Source organism: Leptinotarsa decemlineata, unplaced genomic scaffold, assembly GCF_025532065.1.
Source record: "Leptinotarsa decemlineata unplaced genomic scaffold, Ldec_3_MD MMD2_tig00026314_RagTag_RagTag, whole genome shotgun sequence".
NCBI lineage: Eukaryota > Metazoa > Arthropoda > Insecta > Coleoptera > Chrysomelidae > Leptinotarsa > Leptinotarsa decemlineata.
In genome coordinates this window covers 14,912,693-14,936,828 of record NW_027412684.1, presented here as the reverse complement: position 1 = coordinate 14,936,828, position 24,136 = coordinate 14,912,693, and the positions used below count along the sequence as shown (strand labels likewise).

The 24,136-nt window shown below is 34.2% G+C and overlaps 2 protein-coding genes across 2 annotated transcripts in view; one reads left to right on the top strand and one right to left on the bottom strand.

The window, feature by feature from the left end:
* Naa15-16 (N-alpha-acetyltransferase 15/16) overlaps positions 1-24,136 on the bottom strand; it is a 143,348-nt gene that overhangs the window by 8,971 nt on the left and 110,241 nt on the right. The gene's annotated exons all lie outside the window — the stretch shown is intronic.
* Positions 13,332-22,173, top strand: LOC111511517 (uncharacterized). Its single transcript, XM_023167528.2, has 2 exons — positions 13,332-13,449; positions 16,783-22,173. The coding sequence occupies exons 1-2, from the start codon at positions 13,438-13,440 to the stop codon at positions 22,090-22,092; spliced, it is 5,322 nt and encodes a 1,773-aa protein (XP_023023296.2). The 5' UTR covers positions 13,332-13,437; the 3' UTR covers positions 22,093-22,173.

The window sequence follows — 24,136 nt, the reverse complement described above, 5'->3', positions numbered from 1 at the left end:
TACTGCGAAATAATGCAGTCGGCAACCGTCGGTAAAACTCTAGTCGAGTATCGAACCGACTACAGATTTCTAGAAAGAACCGTTACACTATATAAGCCCAGCTTCCCGACCCAAGAGGGCAGCGCAGTTCAGAAAGTGAATCGAGTGGTTAAACAAGGAACTCAAATAGTGAAAATACATTTTTTAAGACTGTTAATTCTTTAATTTGTTACAATAGCTTGCTTTGATTGAAATAACTCATTTTTTACAAGCTTGTAAATAAACGCTTGTACAACAAATTCGCGAATAAGAGAGATTTAATGATAATTACCGATTCTATTATGGTATTATTAGTGAGAAGTTATAATTAAAGTTCATTTCAACACTTTGATTTTCACCTATAAAAAATCCGGAAATACAACGTTATCCGCAATTCTAGACACTCAAAAAGATATAACAGTGATTATAAAGTTCTCTAATAACGCAAAATAACACTACTTGACTATGGTATCTCGCGGATACGTTTCTCAGATAGAAATTTCAATCGGTTTGAAAATCAAAAATCAACCTTTACATTGCATCCAAGTACGGATGAACGCGGTCAATTCAACAATTAGAAAGAAGTACCTATCTCGCCATAATTAGACAAAACCACGACTTGCTCTTGATTGTCAGTACGACGGAAAAGGGAAGTGCATGAGATGCTTGTGCAACATCAACGCGAGGGCATTGGCGTAGACGAGGAAGAGTTACAATTGATGTCGAAATTATACAAAACCAATATTTTCGGATGGGAAACCAGTTAGTTGCATTTCTTCTGACAATACAAATTTACGTACAACATTGAGATAAAACTGATACATATCATACGAATCACAAAAAAAATACAGTGTGATCAGTCGAATCCGCATAATGAGGAATTATTTTCATTAATAGCTTCATTTGAAATTTGACTTTGGCACCAGTTACATTTCAATTTTTACCGAAAAATACAAATGTGAGGTCAGAAATTATAACAACATTTTTTTTAATGCCATATTTAGACAAAGACACCAAGTGGCAACACTGCTCATCGTCGAACTCACAATCTTTTCTTATGACTTGCGTTTCCCTCAGAGTAAAACCTCTCACCTTTATGGATTGCCCAAAATCCACAAGAAAGGTGTTCCGCTCAGATCGATCAGTAGTTCCAGAGATTCAGCTATTTTTACTTCCACTACTTACAACCACTACTTCATCTTTAGTGAAAAATTCAAGGCATTTTGTCGAATTACTAGAGGCAATCAAAGTCAAAAAGCAAGATCAATTTAACAGTTTCATCGTGGAAAGCCTTTATACCAACGTTCCTGTCGAAGAAAAACTTCAAATTATACAGAGGAAGATATCCGGAGACGACGACCTGAAAGATAGAAGGAACTAACCTATAGAAGTAATCATGGAATTAGTAGGATGCTGTGTACGAAACTGTTATGTATGTTAACGAGATATGTTAACGACACCTTCATAGTATGGAACTACGTTTCTGAAGCATACAATCACCGTTAATTTATCAAAAGAGGAATCATCAAGACTCTAGTGGATCCTACTTTCGAAATCTGTAATACGAAGGAAAGTCTCGAGAAGGAACAACTAGGCATCATCAGAAAATATCTTCAACGGAATGGTTACTTCCTAAGCGATGGCGGAACATATTTTGGCAAGAAACCAGCAAGGGCCTTGCAAGGAAGAGAAGCCGCCACAACTAGTGCTCGTCCTTCCTTACGTGAGACATTTTTTGGAAAGGATGAGAAGAATTGGATCCAAGTACAACGCCAGACCCTGCTTCAGATCCGGAAACACCATTTGTAGCAGCTTCACGAAAACCAGGTCACCAAACCAACAAATCATCATCAAACCATAGTTAGATGTAGTTAGTTGTGTAGCGTTTTCATAAATAAGTTTGACTTTCTATTATCGACGTTTGCTATAATTGCAAGATTGCACTAAGTATTTCTGGAATAGTTTTCCTTCATATTTACAGAATTTAATTTTAAAAATTTTTCAAGTTTCATGAACTCGAAATATAAAGTCAACAAGTATCGGCAGATACTTGTTGACTTTATCGATTTCCATGAGACGCCTATGCCTAGCAACAATTAACATTTCAACAGAAATGTTCATACATAAAACGTAGGCCAAGCCGACACACCCATATCCTTCGTGTTTTTCTCGTCTCTTTATTTCAATACTAGAATCTGTATCACCTACAATCATTTGAATCTACATAAATTGTGAAAAGTAGATATCGGCATTGTCTTATATAACATCTAGTAATATGAGACATAAAAAAAAGCGTTCTGCTGTCTGACCGGACAGGTACGGCATATTTGCTTATCAAGTGATCCGTGCAACATTCACCACAGCAGAAAACTGAATTGAACTGAGAATCAGATCTATATTGAACAAAAATGAAATCAATGAGAAATAGTTGATATAACAGGTTTATCGTGGAAAGATTTGTAAGGTACTCTGAACATTACTATTAGAATTACTGGGTGATCTGAAATGTGTTTCAAAAAAATTATTAATTTGTTATGGTTTTAGTTCAAAATTAGTAGATGATTATTAAACATGAGTAGTTCATCAAATAGCATCAACGGTAGAATTATCAAAATTAAACAACGACTTTACAATTTAGCTGGGTACTGCTTGTAATATCTATGACTGAACAACTGAAAGAGATTAGTATTGTTGTAAATCATGCCCGAAAGAAAATAATGCAGACTGCCGCTGGTAGCCACAAATCAGGCGTGACGTGGCTAAGAGCGCGCAAGTGCACGATGATTTCCCGCCAATCGAGAAGCAGCGAGAATAATGCTACCGACTTCGACAGAACTTCGGAGAAATTTCGACAACATTTGATTACGATATTTAAAGGCTAGCCACGAGGATATCGAGACAGTCAAGTGGACGTTACAGTGCGGTACGCGAAGTGGTCTAGTGAGGCGATTGACATTCAAATAATAGTTGAAGTTTTGGTTGAAGTATTTTTTGTATTTCAAGTGAAATAAAGTTAAGTTGGATTATTCAATGTAGTCAATTATTGGTGAACCCACGGGGAAAAAATTGACTACATTTGAAAATGACGAAACTGAAATTATTCAGTGATATGAGTCACTGAATAACTTTCAATATTTATATACACTGTAATTTTTATAATTTTTATAGAGAGCTAAATGTATTCCTTTGAAATCTCTTGTACAAATATTGTTCATCTGATTCAAAAAGACAAGGTGTCATTTATCACTCCTTATACCAGCTTCTCAAACTACCCTCAATACTTAGAATGGTAATGTCAATATTGAAAGAATTCTAAAGAAAACACTCCTCACTAAATCACTAGAACTCCAAACGTGCTTCTCTAACCAAGTTAGCAACATCAGGGAATGATTAATAAGTTAGTAAAAGGCGAGTCGAAAGTCAGTGCTTCAATTGGTTAAGAAAAATTGTTTTCATCAGTTTCATTTTGCACATGAGGTTCCCATTTTCTTATCAAACTGACCTGATTCCAAAACATAAGGCAATTTTTGTGCCTTGTGAAATAATGTAGCAACTCTGCATTGGTGTCCGTATATTAAGTTTTCATGTGTGTTTTTATTTTTGTTCCATGTATTATTATTATTATTGAATATGCCAATGAATTCTCATTATGAGAGAAGCATTCGACATGACATTCAGTACCAAACTGAAATAAATTATTTAAGCTATTTGCTTTGCTTCCCATGTTTTTTGTCAATTAAAATTAGAATATATAAATATTTTTTTTACTAGTGGGAATCTTTCGAAGAGCGGAAGAAAACAATTCATTTCAAAATTATCCCTTCCAAAGATGTGTAGATTATGCAAACTGGAAGAAAAAAGCCCTCTTGAAATAATTACTTTTCTATAAACATTGAACTACACAAAAGAAAACATACTTTCAAAACAATTACTTTTATATGAACATTGAATTATACAAAAACACTTTTTCCTATTTAGTTTTTACTGCTAACATTCGTTATGGAATCGACTCAGACATCATTCACAGGATTGCTACACAATATCATATGTGAAAGAGGTAATCTTCACCTACATGAAACACTGTCATCCTCAATGGCGGACATCGATCGGTGTTTCGGAATAAAACACTGGCCTCATTACCTCTTCAGCACTTATCTGGATAACATTACAAGATAAAGCACCAGAGATTTGGAATATGAAGGTGGAGAAGTGGAAAACCAAAGCCTTTCCCAGAAAATTCATCTCTTCTAAAAATAAACCCCTTTCAATTCAAACAAGATTCCTAAGGCTGGGATTAAATCAAATAAGCGAATGAATGGTATGACGTACTGTTACCGATGACAGGAGTAGATTCAAGTCATAATTTTATGAATGGAGTGTTTCATCTCATAACGTTATCTAGATTGGTGCAGAAGAGACGATAAAGCGATTCCATTCCATAACGAATTTTTGGAGTACAAACTGAATAGGAAAAATTGTTTTTTTTTGTTGTATATTCCAATTTTCATATAAAATTTATTGTTTCAAAAGTATTTTTTCTTTAGTGTAATTCTTTGTTTACATGAAAATAGTTGTTTTGAGAGGATATTTTTCTCTAGTTTGTGCCTGAAAGTTACTTATGTGCATAATCTACAAATCTTTGTAAAGAGTTCATTTTGAAATTGACTGCCCCCTTCCTTTTTTTATATAAAGATAGAGAAGTAGAAGTCCAAAACCTTTGTTTCTCAGAAAATCAAATATTTGTATTTTTATAAATATTTTAAATGGCTATTCACAGAACTGGATTTGTATAGTGCAACATCAAATTAAATAAATATGATTATTAAAACATGAACTCGATAAAAAAAAATAATCAAATAATTTTCGAACTTTTGTATTTTTTCAGATTTTTCAACGTTTGGATTGAAATTAATAATTTTTATTGCTTCTAATGAGCAATAAATTTACACACGGGAATACTGAATGTAGGCGGAATATATGCTTTTAATCGTACTATTGGCAAATAGCGATAAAATAGTTATTAAAAACATTAATCCTTGAATTGAAAACAGCCGACAGACACTCCTATGCGCTGCGCAAACCGTAACAAATGGTGAATGCTGATATTCCTCCTAAGTATTGGTCGAAATGATTATGATGAATATAACTAACTATATGCAAGGCATTCGTTTGCGCGAAGAGAATTCATAAAGGAGCATAAAAATTGGTGTCCATTCACTAGATTTTCAATTCGTTTAATCTAAACAATTATCCAAGGTAATCGTGACTCATTGCCGTTAAATGAATCAAGGACACTTTTATAATTTACTGCGGAATGAAATTAACGAGTATTGTACGAACAAATAAGTCAGAATGGAGTGAAACACTGGACAAACTGCGAAAAAATCGCAGACATTTGAACATAATTAATTGTTCCCCTATTTCTAATTCACGAATAACTAATAACTGCCACTTGAGATGGAATTATTATATTATTAACAAGGATACACGAACGTTTCTTCATAAATATCTTTGTAAAATATTAGATGTACGAGGTCTGTTGAAAAAATGAGGTGAATATTTATTTTTCTCAAAAAAATTTTTCATGGGTCTCAAACAGGAGAAATAAAACAGGAAAAAGTCGCAGGGTGTCAAATCTGGTGAATACGGTGGCTAAGGCATGATTATGGTTCATGCCTACATTCTCAGTAACTTTCGCTTTCTCAACATTTACATCTTCTCGACCTTATGCGAAAAACTTGTATAGTTGTAAACATTTTTCAGGCTGATAGTACAATCACTGTATGTCACTGTCAACATTTCAAGTGCTTTTGAACGTGTAAAAAAAATTTGATGCAAATATTTTGATCCATTTCTTTCGATAGCAGAAAATCGCCGAACACGCAAAAAACTTTCAACTTTCATGCCTCTCACCAACAAACTAAACAGCTAAAACGGTGAATTTTCAATAATTATTCAGAACTGGACCTATTTTATAACTAACAGAATTTTTTGAAAATTTTCCTTGATAAAAAAAGAATATTTTTAAAGGATGTGCTGTAAAAAGAAGCTCGAATTCTTGATATCACATTAATATTGTTGAAAAAACGATTCTATATATTTACATTAACCAAAATAAAAGAGAAGAACGAAAAACTTCAAATATCTACTTCTAGAAATTCAAACATTTAAAGATTAGATGTCAAACATTTCTATTTCTCAGACTTTTCTATGACTATAATTCAAAAATATTTCCAAACAAATACATTTGAAAAATACTCTTATTGAATTCCATTGCCTTCTAGTTTTAATTAGTCTACTCTTCACCAAAGTAAACACGACACAATTTGAAGCCACGGACAGTGAGTGATTTGCCTTTGTGGCCTAACTATTTTGTTTGTGGATTTCTGGAATTATGTCATTCGTGTGCTCCTTTACCATTGTGTATTTTTTTTCACATATCAATTGTCATCACCATCATCAATGTACTTATTTTGTCCAATTGGCCTGCCCGTTGATGAATGAAAAAGATGCTGAACTGTCGTTCATTGAATAATTGCGACCGAAATATGTGGCACAAGAAATTTGCAAACGAAGTCTGCTAAAATACGATAAAAACGCTTACGTATTCTAAAAATATTTTTGAAGAGATTGTTATTAGAAAAACTAACCAGCACTTATCACGATAGACCCGTAAGTTCGATAACGAATCCACGGTCAGCAGGATTACGACCTTTCTTGTTCGAGGTTCAACTCGCACTGCACGGTACCTCACTTCATACCCTTCGGCATTCCCAGCTCAAAATTATCAAACATCCCAAAACTGTCTACCTTATATTTTTTATTAGCAGAATAAAACTATCTATCCTGTGACCGTGGCTACGTTTAGTGACCAGATGTCTCACCTCGGACCCAGGTGCATCGCTTTAAGACTGGGAAAACAAAATCGGCTTAAATCATAAACAACTGGGTACTCTAAATTTTATTATTTAAATACTACTGCAAATGAAAGTCTAGACTAAATATTTTTCCAGGGAAAGTTCCAACTATTGTTTCGTCTCCGACATATATATATATAATATATATATATATATATATATATATATATATATATATATATATATATATATATATATATATATATATATATATATATACCTCATTCCATAATTTGAAGTATTTGAATTTCAAGTACCTGATTTTCTACCTAAGTTTGTAATGAATTAAATTACCTTAGCTTATGTTCCATTTTCCACATTTGAAAACATATTTAGTAACGGAGAGTTATTCAATTCTAATTGATCATTCAGTAAATTACCTGAATTCCTGAATCTATTGATTTCTGAACATTCTAGAAGATTCTCCTCTTCTAAATGTAACACATCGTATTAGTGATTGAACTCATGTTTCTGCTAAAAGGTGGTTCGCAAATGTGGAATTGGTCTTTCTATTTACAAAACTACTTCTATGCTCTTTGATTCTTTGGGAAAATGCTCTTCCCGTTTGGCCAATATACAGTTTTGGACAAGAGTCACAAGTCAGCTTATATAGGTAGTCCTGATCTAATCGACTCCGAAGTTTTGTCTTTATTGTTTTTAATAAATTTACTCAGATTATTATTCGATCTGTAAGCTACGATTACGCCTTCATCCATCATAAAACGGGCAATATTTCTGGTTGGTTCACCCAAATATGCCAATGTTCTATAACTGACGTTATCGCATCTTGAATATGGGTAGACCAAGTCCATGGCTTGCTTTTGTAGTTTTTTGGAAAGAATGGCGTTTATAATATCTACTTTGTAACCGTTATTAACCGCGATTTGTTTGATCAAATTAAGCTCTTTCTGGAAATCCCTATCAGACAGTGTAATATTCAATAATCTGTGAAGCAAACTATTGAATGCAGCAACTTTATGCTGGTAAGGGTGTGTGGAGGAATTATGTATGATAATGTCCGTGTACGATGGTTTGTGGAAAATTGCAAATCCATGATTGTTATTTTTCGTAATGGTTAAGTCAAGGTAATTTATTGAATTATTTACCTCCCTCTCAGTGGTGAATTTTATTGACGGGTGGATGGAATTGGCATATTCAATGAACGTGCCTAATTGCCTATCTGTACCAGTAAAACATACTAAGATGTCATCTACGTATCTGTACCAGTACAAAAAACTGTTAGCTAATTGATTATTATGGTTTTCATACTCTATGTTTTCCATGAAAATTTCCGCCAGCAGGGGACTCAAAGGGTTTTCCATTATTAGTCCTTCACTGCATGAATAGAATTTTCCGTCAAACTGGAAATAATTTTGAGATAGACAAATGGTAAGTAACTCTACAATTTCCTGTTTTATCAGTGGATTCACGTGGTTTTTGTCTGAGAGACACTCAACTAGTCCAATTGTTGCAGTTGGCGGAATACTGAGAAATAAATTTTGGACATCGAACGATATTAATTTTGCGTTATCCGGAAGAATTACGTTCTTAATATTATCCACTAATTGATAAGAATTATTTATACTAAATTTTGGCTTGAAATTGGTATAGGTTTGAATCAATTCAATCAGGATTTCTGAGATTTTTACGTAGATGCCGTTACAAACGACACCAGTGGTTTAATCGGGAAATTGGTTTTGTGTAATTTAATAAGGGAATACAGTTTTGGTGGTTGTGGATTCATGATCAATGCTCTACATTTATCCTTTCCATTCATAACCAATTCTATTGTTTTGAGTGTTTCCTTAACCTCTTTCTGGTACACAGTTGTAGGGTCATTCCTGAGAATCTCGTAGCTTCCTGAATTAAGGAAATCTAGAGTATTTCCTATGTATAGTCCTTTTTATGTAATGCAATAACCGTTCGACCTTTATCTGCTCTCGTAAAAATCACTTCAATCTTTAACTTTTTTCTCAATTGATTTTGCAATTTTACTTTCTCCATCAGACTGAATTTGATCAACAGGTTCAGATTTCAAAATGTTTGCCGCGACATGTTTATTATAATTACAAGCACCTCTCAAAGCCAGCTCTGTTTCTATACCTAAACATTCTATGGTCGTAGAATTAATATATGGTTTCATGTTATGACTGAGGCCTTTTTCTAATAATCTCGTTTCATTGAGTGTAAATTTCGTGTCGGATAGATTTACAAATCTGTCGAAAAACTTATGATTAGAATAGTTTTCCAAACTTTGGGCCCGTTTCTCGGGAAGTCTAAACTGAATCAATCGTTGGAGTTTGTTCTTTTGTATCAGATATATTTTGTGAATTATGTCATTGACTTTTTCACGAGCATCTGTGTCCAAAGTTTGGAATGCTATATAATGCAATCTAAATAATAATTCACTTACGTCAGAAAGTGTTTCGATGAGGAAAGTGAGTTCTGTAACATTTTCCAACCAGATGAAAGAAATTAGAATAATACCCGACGAAAAATGCCAAATTTCACTGCTCCAGTTCAAGCACTCCGTAATCACGAAATATAATCAAAGGTGGCCAGTGAAAGTTTGATTCGTTCTATTGGGACCACGATCGCTTAAAAACATATATCTTTGGCGGTACTACCAGCCAAAGGTCATGTCTCAGAGAATTGGTAAGATAGTACGGATCGTTCTTGAATCAACAGTACTTTCGATCTTTAACCTCTCTTCCAGTTAATTGAAATAGATTGTATAACAATAATAAAACCAATTATGATCGGAACGAGACTGCGATATTTCGACCTGAGTATGGCCACTGATATACAGGGCTTTTCATGATGAGAGTTAATTAGCCGTTTCTGGCAAACTATTCAACGGATCAACCTGAAAATTCCACAGTATGCATAAGTCAATATGACCTACACGCCTAGACGAAGCGGCGTTGTCGCTTCTACTATAAAGTAGCGGAACACCCCGTATATAATATCATATTATGATTCATTATCACTTTGTCAACAAATTCATATACTATTTCTTCTATACCTATCTATTACCGTTTAGAAGATATAAATTAATTTCGATATTTATTGTACCAAACATGAACTTATATAAATGCTGATAATCTTGAACTCTCTTGCACTAAAACGATCAAATTTGAAATGGAGTGGAGTGATACTATGAGGATCTTCACTCCGAGTCATATTTTCATTTGCCTCATACAGGGTCTTCAAAAAATGCAGATACTTTGATCTCATGAAAAAATGAGTGGAACTCAATTTTTTCAAATGGAACACCCTGTATATTTCAACTTTTTTGAGCTCTACATCCAATTTTAGATTAACTTTGTTCAGATAATACCATTTCTATTTTGAACCGTTTTCGAGAGAAACTGTTTCAAACGGAAATTGACATGGTTTCCTTGTTCATCATTCATTTTTGTAAAACATATTTCGTTTGATGTTTCTTAATTAGTCACAGATAATACAATGAAAAAAAATTATTAAAATACTCCTCAACCATCGAATGAAACTTATCTTCAAACAATAGTTTTATTAACGCTGAAACACGAACTGAAAATAATAAACCCATAAATTAATGAGTTAATTTAATCGTTAGTGTATTTCAGATTATGTTCAAACACATCTCCACCTCTACTTAAACAAACATGTAATCTCTTCAAAAGATTGTCATGTGTAGTGCTTCTAATCAAGTCTGAACTATTGAAAGCAGTTGTAACTCTCGATTTCATATCTTCCATTGTTGTTATTGGAGTACTGTAAACCATATTTTTGATGAAACCCCACACGAAATAATCTAATGGATTGCCATCTGGTGTTCTAGGAGGCTAACGAAAAGGTCCATTATTACCAATCCATCTGTCTTCGAAGATTTCGGTTAAAGCTTCGCTGACTGAATGAGAATTATGGGGTGGAGCACCATCCATTTGGTAACATACACGTTCTCTTCCTGGTCTATTATTCAAAATCATTTGAATTCCATTCCTCAGTAAATCTTCATATTTTGATGCATTCAAATTATCATCATAAAACTCGATATAAAAAATTTACTCATTCTTTATGGCACAAAATACATTGAATTGCCATCTTTCTTGAAAACCCCTTTGGCAGACAACATGGGGATTTTCTGGCGCCCAATAATGACTGTTGTGTCTATTGAAAACTTAATTTTTTGTGAACTTGGCCTCATCTGTCCATATGATATTGTCAAGGAAATGTTTATCCTCTTGAGTCTTGACAAGTAACCATTCAAAGAATTCCACACATTATTATTTCTATTTTGAAAAAAAAAACCTAACTTTGATACGACAGGCTTCTACTGGATGAGCTGTATACTGGAGTATATTTTGAAAAAATGCATCGTTTTCTAAAAATTTTATACGAAACATTTTTTGATCCCTTTTTCATTTCAAATCTCTAATAGAAGCTAGATGTGACATAAACCATATAAATATTCATTTTATTTCAATGCTGAGTCCAATTTCGATACCGGACTTTTTGATTTTTTTTTTCCAAACAGGTTGATCTGCATTCAATTGAACATTATATTATCAGAAGATATTTTGTTATCAGATCATTATTTTTTATGGTTTCCTTGAAATTCCAGTGACTAACAAATTTTTTTCGAAAATTCATAATCGACATCTTATCTACGAAACAGGGCCGGCTGGAAAATATTGATGTTTCCGGTTTACAGAGATATTAGGAATCTGCTTATAATTCACTTGAACTATGAGAGAACACTATCCTGTGATATGTCGAATATTTCTAGTGAAATTTTCCATGTCGTACAATTTCCAGAAATTTAAGAACTCCCGATTTGAAGCACATATGAAGTTCATGGGAGAAACGGCATATTCCAGAAACCGCGACAGTGAAGGTTACAACATGAAAAAATAAGTGTTCAAATTATCAATACTCAATGAAAAAAAACTATATTTCTCAAACATATTCGTAACAAAACAGACACCCCAAATTCTATTTCAATGAAAATCAGGACGGGTGATTAGATCCACTTTATGACGTCATTTTTGGTTTAACTTTTGGACCGCTCGGTATATACCCATACAATCCTATATTCTTCAGAAGTACTTTTCTGACCTAATTCGAATATGGAAAACGGTATACTCCATTCCATTTTGAAAAAAAAATTTAATTTTGAAACGACACGCTTCTACTGGATGAGCTGTATATTGGATAATATTTCAAAAAAATGCATCGATATCTAAAACTTTTATACGAAACATTTTTTTTATACCTCTTTCGTCTCAAATTTCTAATACAAGCTGGACATGAACCACAATATCACTATATAATTATTTATTCTATTTTAATGCTAGAGCCGATCCCGATAACGAACTCAATTGATTTTTTTTATCCAAGCAGGTTGATCAGCCTTCAATTGAACAAAACATTAAGTTTCATCAGAAAATATTTCATCAGGTCTTTATTTTTTTGGTTTCCTTTCATTATCAGTGACTAATAACATTTTCCCGAAAATTCATAATCGACAACTTATCTACGAAACAGGGCCGGCTTAAACATACTGATGTTTTCCGTGAGACATTATAAATCCAAAGATATTTTATTATGGAGTTTGAAGGTTATACCGGCTCTTGGTTATGAATACTTGAGTAATAGATTTTTTTGGGTTCACTTTTTCTTCAATATCCAAAATCGTCACTGTCACTTAACGAATTTTTAGCGCTTGATAATGCGAAGTATAATAATGAATTCCTCTTAGCACGTGAAATATACCACACGTATACTTACAAATGAAGCACATGAAATTTACCAAACGTTTGTTCGGCGTCAAACCTTCTAATTGACATTATTTATGATTTGAGATATGGCGATAAGTAAAGCTAGTAAGTAAATTATTCAAGAAAAGTTGCAAAAGATCATAAAAAATCTAAGTAATAATTTATTAAGTTTCATTTATTTCGTTTTCCTACCTAAAATTCATCTACCGGATTCGCAATACAACTACCACTCATATATGAAAAATGTGTCCTTAAATGTTCAAGTTATTCATAATATTTAGATTTTTTGACCTGATTCATTTCAAAAATATAAGTATTCGATTTTTTTTTCAGAATGCAAAACTATTGCTTGTTTGAGTTTGATATTGAGGTTTGTTTCATGAGAATATCAGATTGAACCTAAAAAAATTGAACACATTTTTTCTTAAAATGATTTAGAAGAATGAGAATTCGATATTCTGAAAATTTTAAATATTATTCGTACTTATCTACTAGGAACGAATAATCACCAATAATCAATAGTGTTGAAAGCTTTCATTGTAATTTTTGTATAACCAAGTATTCATATTTATATATAATCACCTAGGAATGTGTACACTGTTTCCTAAGCCGGTCCTGAAATCTGTTCAAAGAACCTCTATCTGATTTTACTTCGAAGGTAAATAGGATTTCTAGATTATTACTGCATAATATTCCTACAAAGTAGTGCCATAGTTAAAAATATTGGAGAAAAAACAACGATGGGAAATAAGGTGAATATATAATATTTGAAAAGTTAAATCCATAATAACTAATTTCTTTTGCACTTCATCAAATTGGAATTTGCGTAATCTTTACAAGCAGACATACTTAAAAAATATTGGCTAACGACCAAAATTATATATACATTTTCCAATTTTCTGTAAAATATTTTTATATAAATTTTTGATTTTTCTATAAAGTATTTCGTTTTCAATAATATCCTGTACCAAAATATTTGCAAGAGATAGAGTCGGGTAAATTGTGCAAAAGTTACCCATTTCGTAATTATTATGCATTTTAGAAAACGTATCGTAAGCGATATTATTCGAATAGAATTTGTTGATTTAAATATCTATTTATTCTTAAGGTTGAGTTGAAAAATAGATTTACCTGACACTTCGCCCTTTCGTCATCAGGTCTTGTTCAATTTATGTAAATACAAATAAGATATCCCGTATCTCCTGTTACGAATAGTCGATTATTATTATTATTATCACTCTTGGATACTCTTGAAATACTGAAAATTCGACTCTAACTTTTTGAAAAAAAAAAAAAATGGAAACTGTTTATACTTGGTCATAGCAACTTTCATTGGAAAATGATCATATTATACAGCCTTTTCCATTTTCTTCTTCCCCATCTTTACACAAAAAATGTGGAATTTTCGAAAAAAGGAAAAAAGCAATTACGTTCAAAATAAACTTTACAAAGAAGTGTAGGTCATACACAGAATCTTCTTTCAGGTACAAACTGGAAGAAAACATCCTTCCGAAACGATAAGTATTACACAAACATCACTTTTTTGCATTCAGTTTGTACTCCAAACTTTTCAATTCCATAACAAATCCATTACAAATTTTGTTAGGAACACCGCATTGTAATAATATAATACATGAAAGAGTATCGCTATAAAATTTCACTTACATGGAACACTCATCCTGAATGGTGTACTTCGAAGTTTCGGAAGAACACACCTGTCTCATCACCCCATCAGTATCGTTTTGCATAATATTACAAGACGATGCACCTATTTCATTAAAAAATTACTTTATTTCACCTCAACTTCTAGATTTTAAATATGGATTTGTATTTTTTGTTTCAATTGAATGTTGAAAAACATCTTTAGCTGACACTTCGCTCATACAAATAAGATATACGTTATCACTTGTGACGAATAAAGTCGATTATCATTTTTATTATTATTACAATTTTTCGATCGGTAATGTTCGTATACTATCGTGAATATATAGTGCTTTTATATTTCAAAAGTTGCGGTTGGTAACCTCGTTCACAGGCAGATGTGGGTTATATCCGACAGGTGTCATCGCACTGACACCTGTCGGATATAACCCAACGCCCTTCGTGGTATTAGTCAGGGGAGTAGTTGTTTTCTCATGGGTGTCAGTTCATTCACCTACAGTGTATGTAGTTGAGACTGGCCTGAACGAATTGTTCTATTAGATATTTCAATTTACAGCCAGTCTCCAAATATACTCAATTTGTGAAATTTTCCATTACGGTCCTGTTAATCGCTCGAATGAAAATGATATATTTATTCTCTTTATGTACCACTGCTGATTCTTGAAAATATTACAGTACCTACCTAATATTTCCAATCATACTACTTTTAGGAACTTAACTAAAAAAGTTTGTGTCCAGTATCCATTCAGTAATAAAAATACCAGTTATTGTTAATGGTTATTGTAAATGAGCTGGTGCTGACCTCAAATTATCAATGGATTTATTTTTCCTAATTCAAATCTCAAATGAAGTGAATGAATATGAAATATTCAAAAATATTTCAATTTAAACGACAAATAAATGTAATGTATGCCGAATTTTTGACAAAACGGTGACTTGTAGAAAAACGGAAACTGTTTGTAGAAAACTTCAAATACACAAACATAATAGAGTCAGGTCTAATAGCCCTGCACTACCGAAACATTTTCAAAAAATTTGAATCACAGGTTTGTTTCGAATATTCAAAGGTCTAGTAGAAAGTTCGATGTTTGTAATTTCAACTGTAGCAGAAGTCTAATTGTCCTGGACTAAGGCTATACAGTTGGTCTGACCCCTTTGGAGCTTTACGTTAAGGAGGTTGCGTAAATGGCCATGCTACGATTGCGCACGGCTTGTGTAAACCTCTAGGTAGGAATGGGTCAATTGAGGCTGAGCCTATGGCAAGAAGATCTCACTGCGCAACCTCTGCTGCAGGTAATCAGTGATGCAATTGAACCCAGGTTTGTATTTGATAAAGCCTACAAAATACAAATAAAACAGAACACAGAGTCAGATGCTACAAATGCAATACGCATATATACAGACGGCTCAAAAACCAAAGAAGATTCAGGATGTGGAGTGTACTCCAGATCACTAAGAATAAGGATTGAGTGGGGAATGGGAAAAAATACGAGCTTGGTTCAAACAGAACTGGCTGGTATCTCAATGGACACAAAAGAAATAACCAGGAAAGGAATTTCTGGCAAAAGACATAACAATCTGCACTGATAGTAGACAAGTCCTATTTTGAACAGACAACGTGTTACCTCAGGGCTAGTACTAGAGTGCCACCAAGATTTAGCCAAAGCCTCGGTCGATAATAACATCCTGAGGTACGTTAAAGGGCACGACAGAAGTGAAGTTAATCGCATTGCCGACTCTTTAGCCGAGGAAGCGGCTGGACTAAGAAATTTAGGACTCAGTGGCACCTACGGCCTGATGACTTCGAAAATTGCGGAACTAGCCAAATGTCACACCCATGCTCACTCTCTAAACTATCTCGACCCAAAATTTCATTTCACAATGGAACGAGAAACCCAAGGAATTCCAGACTTCCTTGATGTTCACAGAATGTATAGGAAACCAACACACACGGACAGGTACGTACCTGAACAAAAACTCCAACTACCAGCCACAACAAAAGAGAGAGGGGATACTGAAACGTTGGTTGAGAGAGTACGAAATATCTGTGAACCTGAGAGTTTTCCAGAAGAACTTAATCACCTAAAAAATGTATTCAAAGGAAATGGGTACAGCGAAGGAGAATTCGAGCGGGCCATACGATCCTGGAGAGAGAACACCAAAGTAACCCCAGTTAGGCTGGTCAAGGGAAAAGCTTTCCTGTCCTATGTACCAACTCGGTACCAACGTCAAGCATAAACACATGCAGCTCGGCCAAAAAACACGAAAAATAGTTTTCACGCAATTACATTCTTTCAAGGCTACACAATATGTATTGAAAAACACTTTATTCTGAGATTTTCACAAAAACTTTTTACAAAAGATCGGGATTTATTTGATTACCCAATAGCACATTCGTCTCTAACATACGTCTTATATTCCAGGCTATGGAACTGAGAAAAGAGGCCAGGGATTATGGGAGAAATTACGAATACAAAATGGCCGCACTTTTAGCAACAAGACTTGCATTGGATTCCACAGTGGCGGATTTTCGCATGGTGTGTAACATAGAAGGAGTTGGAGACTTTGACGATGTGGTTGTCGAAGTCGTAGACAAAAACGGGTCTGTAGAAGTATTCTGCGTTCAGCTGAAACATAAAGCCGAACACACACTGAGTCTTGATTCGTTTCTCAAAAAGTACAAGAAAGCATATGATAAAATTAATGAAAACATAAACACACTTGCTATCTTTGAAAACGTTAACGTGGACCAGGTACATTTGATACTGTACACGAATACCAGCTTGAAGACAAATAAAGGAAGCTCGATATCAATGAGAAGTATTCCCGGTACGGAGTTCCTAAATACATCTAAAAAACAAAAGACCGCATCCGAGATAATCAATCCTCCCACACCCATGTTAGCTCTATACGATAACCAAGCAGATGAACCACAACTTGACGCACTGATAAGAACCGAGCTGTATCAAAAGTTCAAAAATATTAACAACATCTCTGTTGGAAGTCTGGTAAACTTTTTCTCGAAATGGTCCCTCGGCAGAAAGAGTGATATTATCGTACTCAATAAAAAAAATGTACAGGAAAGGTTACTGGAGTTTATATTGATGCCGTACGTGGTCGATCCTGAAATAGGTACAGCTAAGGAGGAAGGTTCTTTGGAAACTTTACGAAAAACTTTGGTGGCTTTTAACGTGACCAACATTTCCGAACCGACATACTTAGAAAACGTTTTTGCGATGATAAGACAGAAGATCAACGAGACCTGTGAGATACATATCGATAAATCACTTCCCTGGAATACCAATATCGCCCAAGACCAACTCGATTCTATATATAAACAGACTTCCAACAAGGATAAAGATCTCATCAGCAGCGTTCTGAAAGAAAGACAGCAGTTTGTGCCACACCTTGTTTTGAGAGACCTCTACATGTCAGCCTGGAATATTAGGTTAATTCCTATAATTCTGGATTGCAGATCATCCTCAGAAATAGTGATAGACGTTCTCAATGCCTTCGAGAGCGCGTTGCAGAGCATGAGTTTCATTTTGATAGGCGCCCAGCCACTTACATTCGGCAATTTCGACACCTTTGAAAATTTGTGTTCCCTTAAGGATGACGAACTATTCGAGAATAATTTGGAGATGCTTTCAGTTTCCCTTCAAGGCAAATCCTACATTTCATTAAAATTTTTGAGGGATGCCAAGGAAGTTCTTAGTGAACTGAAACCGGAAACCTATCTGTCTATCATTAGGACGCCTCCTGTCTTAGGTTACAAACCTGACCTAGGAGACTTTCACATCGAGAGACATTTGGTTAAGCCCACTTTTGAGTTAGCTCTACTCAATAAAGAGAATGTTTTCAAGAGGAGGAACCAGTCTCACAAAGGTGATTTGTTCATAATTATTGAAGGGGAGGAAGAAAAAATACCGTGGAACCAGATGACTTTACGAGTATATTTTTCCTATATTAACAGAATGAACCTCATAAAGTACTTGAGTAATGTAGAAGAAAATACAGCAAATGACAATATTTATATTTTGACAATAGACCAGACTCCGATTCTCTTAAAACTTGCCATGGATTCCATTAAACCCCTACACGACTGTACAGGGAAGAGCGTGCACATTCTGAAATTGGAAACGAATGGTCGTTTAGAGTGGTTAAGATCTGAAGGATCAGTTGGTATTTTGCAAGACCAATCCACGAGTTTCAATAGAGATAGCACAATCAGTGAATACGCACTCGCCCAAGAACATATATCCAAGTTAAAGATTATCAGCAGTAATGCAGGAATGGGAAAAACGAACTTGCTGAAGAGTATGGCTTACCATCTCGAAGAGAACGAATGGGTGACCTACGTGAATCTGAGCGATCACATCTCACTAATAGAATCTTGTGAATCAAAGGCGCATATTTTACAATACTTGTGTAACCAACAGACAAAGAACTGTGAAGATTGTCTGAGACCGTTTGCCATGAGTCTGATGATACACTCATTAAAGGACCACATGACTTGGATGTTTGATGGTTACGATGAGGTGGCTTCAACAAAAACGATGTCTCTCTTGAAATCAATGTCAAACATGAAATTGTGGGTCACAACCAGACTTACGTTCAAAGACGAGCTGGAAAAGGAACTTGGTTGTTTAGCTTATGAACTGACCTGCTTCAGCACTAGTGATCACACGAACTTTCTTCACCAGTACTTTGAAAACCACCACATTTTGAAATACGACAAAACGCAAATCGATAGCATAGTACAGTCGATCAAAAAATGTACATCTTTCTTAGACGAATCATTCGTGGGAATTCCTCTGCAGACGAAAATGTTCGCAGAAGTGTTTGGCAATGATCCGAGCGAGAACGAAGATGAGGTGTTTACCATTGCAGCGGTGTATAACAAATTCATAAATATCAAGTTGAACGAATATACTTCGTATGAAGCCACGAGTTTGAAAAGAACGCTGTCTAAGCTGGCGTTGAAGCTTTTCTATACCAGAGACAGCTTGGAAAATCTTATAGACTTTGACGACCTAGATGAGGATTCTGTTGCATTTAAAGAGAGCTATAAAAAAGATTCGATCGTGTCAGGTATCAGTGATAATGGTGAAGTTCTTTTTGGCCACCGAACATTTGCAGAATTTTTAGCAGCTCAGTGGTTATCGAAGAAAATTATGGATAAAAAAATCCCTGGCAATTTTGACCAGAGCTGGTCACCGCTGGTGAAGATGCTTTTTTATCATGAACTACAACCAGTTAGATTATTCTTCGACAGGATTTTATCAGAAGGTTTGAGCTTACATTCAGCAGTTTTATCCAACGATATGACAAAAACTACAGCTCTTCTCGAATCCAACGTTGGTGTTACTGATCGGGATATCCTGGGTCGATCAGCTCTGCAGGTAGCAGTTACCCACGGAACATTTTACGACCTATACAAGGCAAGCAGTATCCAGGGAATCAACAACATTACTTCACACTCACACATTGAATGGAAAGAGTCTGGTATTCATACAAGAATTCTTAGAAAAGATTCCCAGCAAATCTCCTTAGAAATTATAGAAAAATTACTTGAATATGGATTGGAGAATACCAAAGACAGATTTTTTGGATACGACCTTTTCGATTCCGCTATGAAATCGTGTTCTTTAGAAGTTGTTGAGAGTCTCTATAAAAAATTTGCTAAAGAGGAACTATTATTCGAGAAGGAGTTTATATTTGAAGTTTTCGTTTTTATCGTAGTCCACAGGAATTTTCATCAAATTTTTAGTAAACGAAATTGCCAAAAGTTTGGCGAAACTTCACATTTTGATGATTTTCAGATCAGGGATATGTTTTTGAAAAACAAAGAGCTATTGCAAGCGAAGTATAATGACCAATACTTATCGGAAATTGCTTCTGGGCAAGGGAGTAAAGAAATACTCTCTATTCTTTTATCAAAAAAAATTCTGACTATCGACCAAGGCTTCCCTCTACATAGAGCTTGCCTTAATGGCCAAACCGACATAGTGCGGATGCTACACGATATGGGAGCTGATGTGAATAAGAAGGATGTTGGAGGAAACAACCCTATATTTTCGTCAGGCATTCAAAAGAGGTCAGATGTAACTTACCAACTTCTCAAAAAGTTCAATTTATTAGAAATGATAAAAGAGAAGAAATCATCACTCACTCCTCTCCACTATGCCTGTCAAGGTGGGCACTTGAGTTGTGTGGAAGCTCTGCTCGAAATGGGAGCTGATGAAAGCAAGCTTGATGGCTTCGATTTCAGCCCACTGCAGTACGCAGTTACCTACGGACATTCTAAAATAATCAGGGCATTAGTAACAAACAGAGAGTTTCCCAGAGAACAAATACTTCAGGCCTGTTCCACTGCTTCTTCCTCCAATTACCGAGACTGTGTAAGTGTACTGCTCGACTACATTGATGTTAATACAATCGACAACGATGGAAATACTTTCCTGTTGTTGGCTAGCAAATCAGGCAGCTTAGATGTCATTAAACACCTGACCGCAATTGATAATTGTGATTTAAATGTATTGAATACGCAAGAGAAGTTCCAGGAAGTTGTGCGATGGGCTCAAGCCAATAACCACGCTCTCCTATCAGTAAAACTCATTTCGCTGGGACCAAAACCCTTGAACTCAGCAAAAGGGGGAGTGGGAGCTTTGCACTTCGCTGTGCGACAAGGTCATTCCGAGTGTGTTGAAGCTTTGCTCGAAGCAGGAGCTGATAAGCATCTCAAGGATGGATTCGAAGGGTTGGGATACACACCTCTGGTTTGGGCCAGTTTGTACGGAAAGAGTAGAATAACTCAAATATTGCTTTCAAGGACATACAGGAAAGAGCATGCGCAGGAAGTTGAACTCGCTTTGATCTGGGCATCGATGTTGGGGTACCACGAGTGCGTGGAACACCTTCTTGAATTGGAAGACATAGTTCGAGATAGCTCTGGCGTTTCTAAGGCGATCATTACCGCCGAGTTTGGCTTTGATGCAAGAGATATCAACTTGGATGGAAATATTCCAATGTTGCTGGCAGGAAAAAACTGCCAACTGAAAGTCATACAGTTGCTGTGTGCGAAAAAGTACAAAAACAACAGTAATCTGAATGACGCCCTACACTGGGCTGTGAAAACTGGGGATGTGAGATGTGTGAAGGGTTTACTGGAATTAGGGGCGGATGCCCACTCCAGGGACAACATCACGGGTATGGGTTACATTCCCATTGTGTGGGCGTGTCTATATGGAAAGTTGGACATAGTCAAACTCTTTCTGGAAAACAAAGATAAGGACTACCTGGAATTCAAAGACCTCCACTTGGCACTAAACTGGGCTTGCGTTGGAGGTCACAACGAAATTGTCAAACTGCTTCTTGAGTTTGGTCTCGATGTGAACGTTATCGAACCCAACTTATCTGGAAATAGTCCTTTGATATCTGCGTGTCAACAGAGAGGTACAGTCGAAACCATAGATCTACTGATATCATACAATTGCGACTTGACCATCAAAAATGATGAAGGAAAAACTGCGTTGGATATTTGTTTGGAAAGACAGAATTTTTCATTCGCCAAGCGAATCTTAATGGCCACTAAAAAAGAGGAATTTTATCTAGTGAAAGGCACGATAAATAAAGAAAATTTAGAGGAAATTGTGCAATGGGCGGAGCGTGAGAACGACCCTGAATTCATATGTAAATTAGCTGAATTGATGACTGAACATATGTCTAATTAGTTTTTCAGTTAAACTTTTTATATTACCTAGTTATATTAGTTTGTAAAATTTTCAAGTTCACAATAAACAATTATATGACAATCGTGTTTGAATAATGTGAATTACCCAGTCTGTTTTTTTATAATATTATTTGCTTTTCAGAACCCAGCCTGCTCTTTCTTGATTTTTTGCAGAATTAAGAAACATCTTTTTTCACTTCAAACTCAATTTCTTTACAAACTGAGCACTTTAAACCAGAAAAACTTCTAAGAGTATATCACAAGTACATAAATGGTAGGATCAATTTCAATAGGAGCGAAGGAACCAACATTATTTTCGGTTTTACTCGCTCGATTTTGATGCTAGGAAAAAATTATGTTGAAAATTTTTGCAAACACTTCAGAAAAGGTTCAAGCAATGTATCATTTTCTGGCTAATTCCTGTTGAAGCTTTCAGTTTTGGCGGTTGACGAATCGAAAACAATCTTTATAGTATAATCAACAAGTTCAAAAACATGAAAAATAGAGATAAAGGTCCTAAAAATATAAACGATAGCTCATTCGATTCGGAATCACCTCTAGAAAAATGTTTTTGAAGGATTTTGGTGCAGGTAAAAAATTGCAATTGTTATTAACAAAATAAGATTTTAATAAAATGGTATTTAGTTTTTCGTTAATAACTCAAAAAAATTTAATATTTGAGCAATTTTGAAAAAAGCACGTTAAAGAGGAGGCAATTTCCAATAAAAAAGTCCTAACTCCCGAAACTCTATCTCCATTATTTATAATTTTAATTTAACTTTGAAAATAGGGTTCCGCGGGGCTGTACGGCATACGCGCGCTGCCGCTGAAGAGAGTTTATTAAAAATAATATTTTTTTTATAACATAAAATGTCATTTTAATAATTTGAAAAAATTCTAGTATCTACGAGTCCCGTAGAAAAAAAAGTTTTATCACCATTTTTCAAAAAGTTATTCAATTGTTAACTAAAAAATCTTTTCCCAATCTTCGTTCCCAATTTCTGAAACATTTTGTTTGTTGTCTAGAGATAATTATGATAAAAAAATGTTTTCTTGATTTCAATTTTTAATTGTTTGAAATAATTTTTTTATATTCCGATTGTTTAAATAATTAGTTAAGAAATAATTTTGCTTTTAAAAATAAAATCATAATTTGAATTTTTGAATAGTTTGCCAAAAAAAATTTTTTGTTTATTATTTAATTATTTGTTATAAACAAATATTGACCAACGTTAAATTTTATTTTCTGAAGCAAAAAAAAAAATTATAGAAACAGCTATATATAAAAAAGTGCCATAATTTTTTTTATTTATTATAATACTTTCTAATATCATACGATACGGTAATTGTAGTGCCTACTTTTTCATATATAGCTGTTTTCATAATTTTTTCTGCTTCAGATATAACGTTGGTCAATATTTGTTTATAACAAATTGTTAAACCAATAAACAATCAAGTAATAAATAGAATTTTTTTGCCAAACTATTTAAAAGTGTAAATTATTTCTTAACTAATTTTTTAAACAATCGAAATATAAAAAAATCGATTAAAACAATTAAAAATTAAAATTTTGATTGTTTTTAATCATAATTATCATTAGACAACAAAATGACAAAAAAAATTTCAAAAATATTGAATTTCTCTATTTCTTTAAAACAATTTAATAAACATATTGTTTAATGTGAAAACAGACATAGCTAAATATCAATTGAATATTTTTTTATCAACAATTTTCAGATATTTCATTTTGCAATAGTTATAAAAAAATCATAACAAATTAATGAATTTTCATGAACTTTTATCGCAGGATCGTATGAAGTATATATATCAAAAGGGCTCCACGAAGTTTAAAATTTATAGGCCAATTATTTATACCTTTTATCCTATTATTTATGCTAACAGAGATTGGGGAAAAATTTGTTGGTTAACAATTGAATGACTTTTCAATTGCAATTTTTTACCTGCACCAAAATCCTTCAAAAACATTTTTCTAGAGGTGATTCCGAATCGAATGAGCTATCGCTCATATTTTTAGGACCTTCATC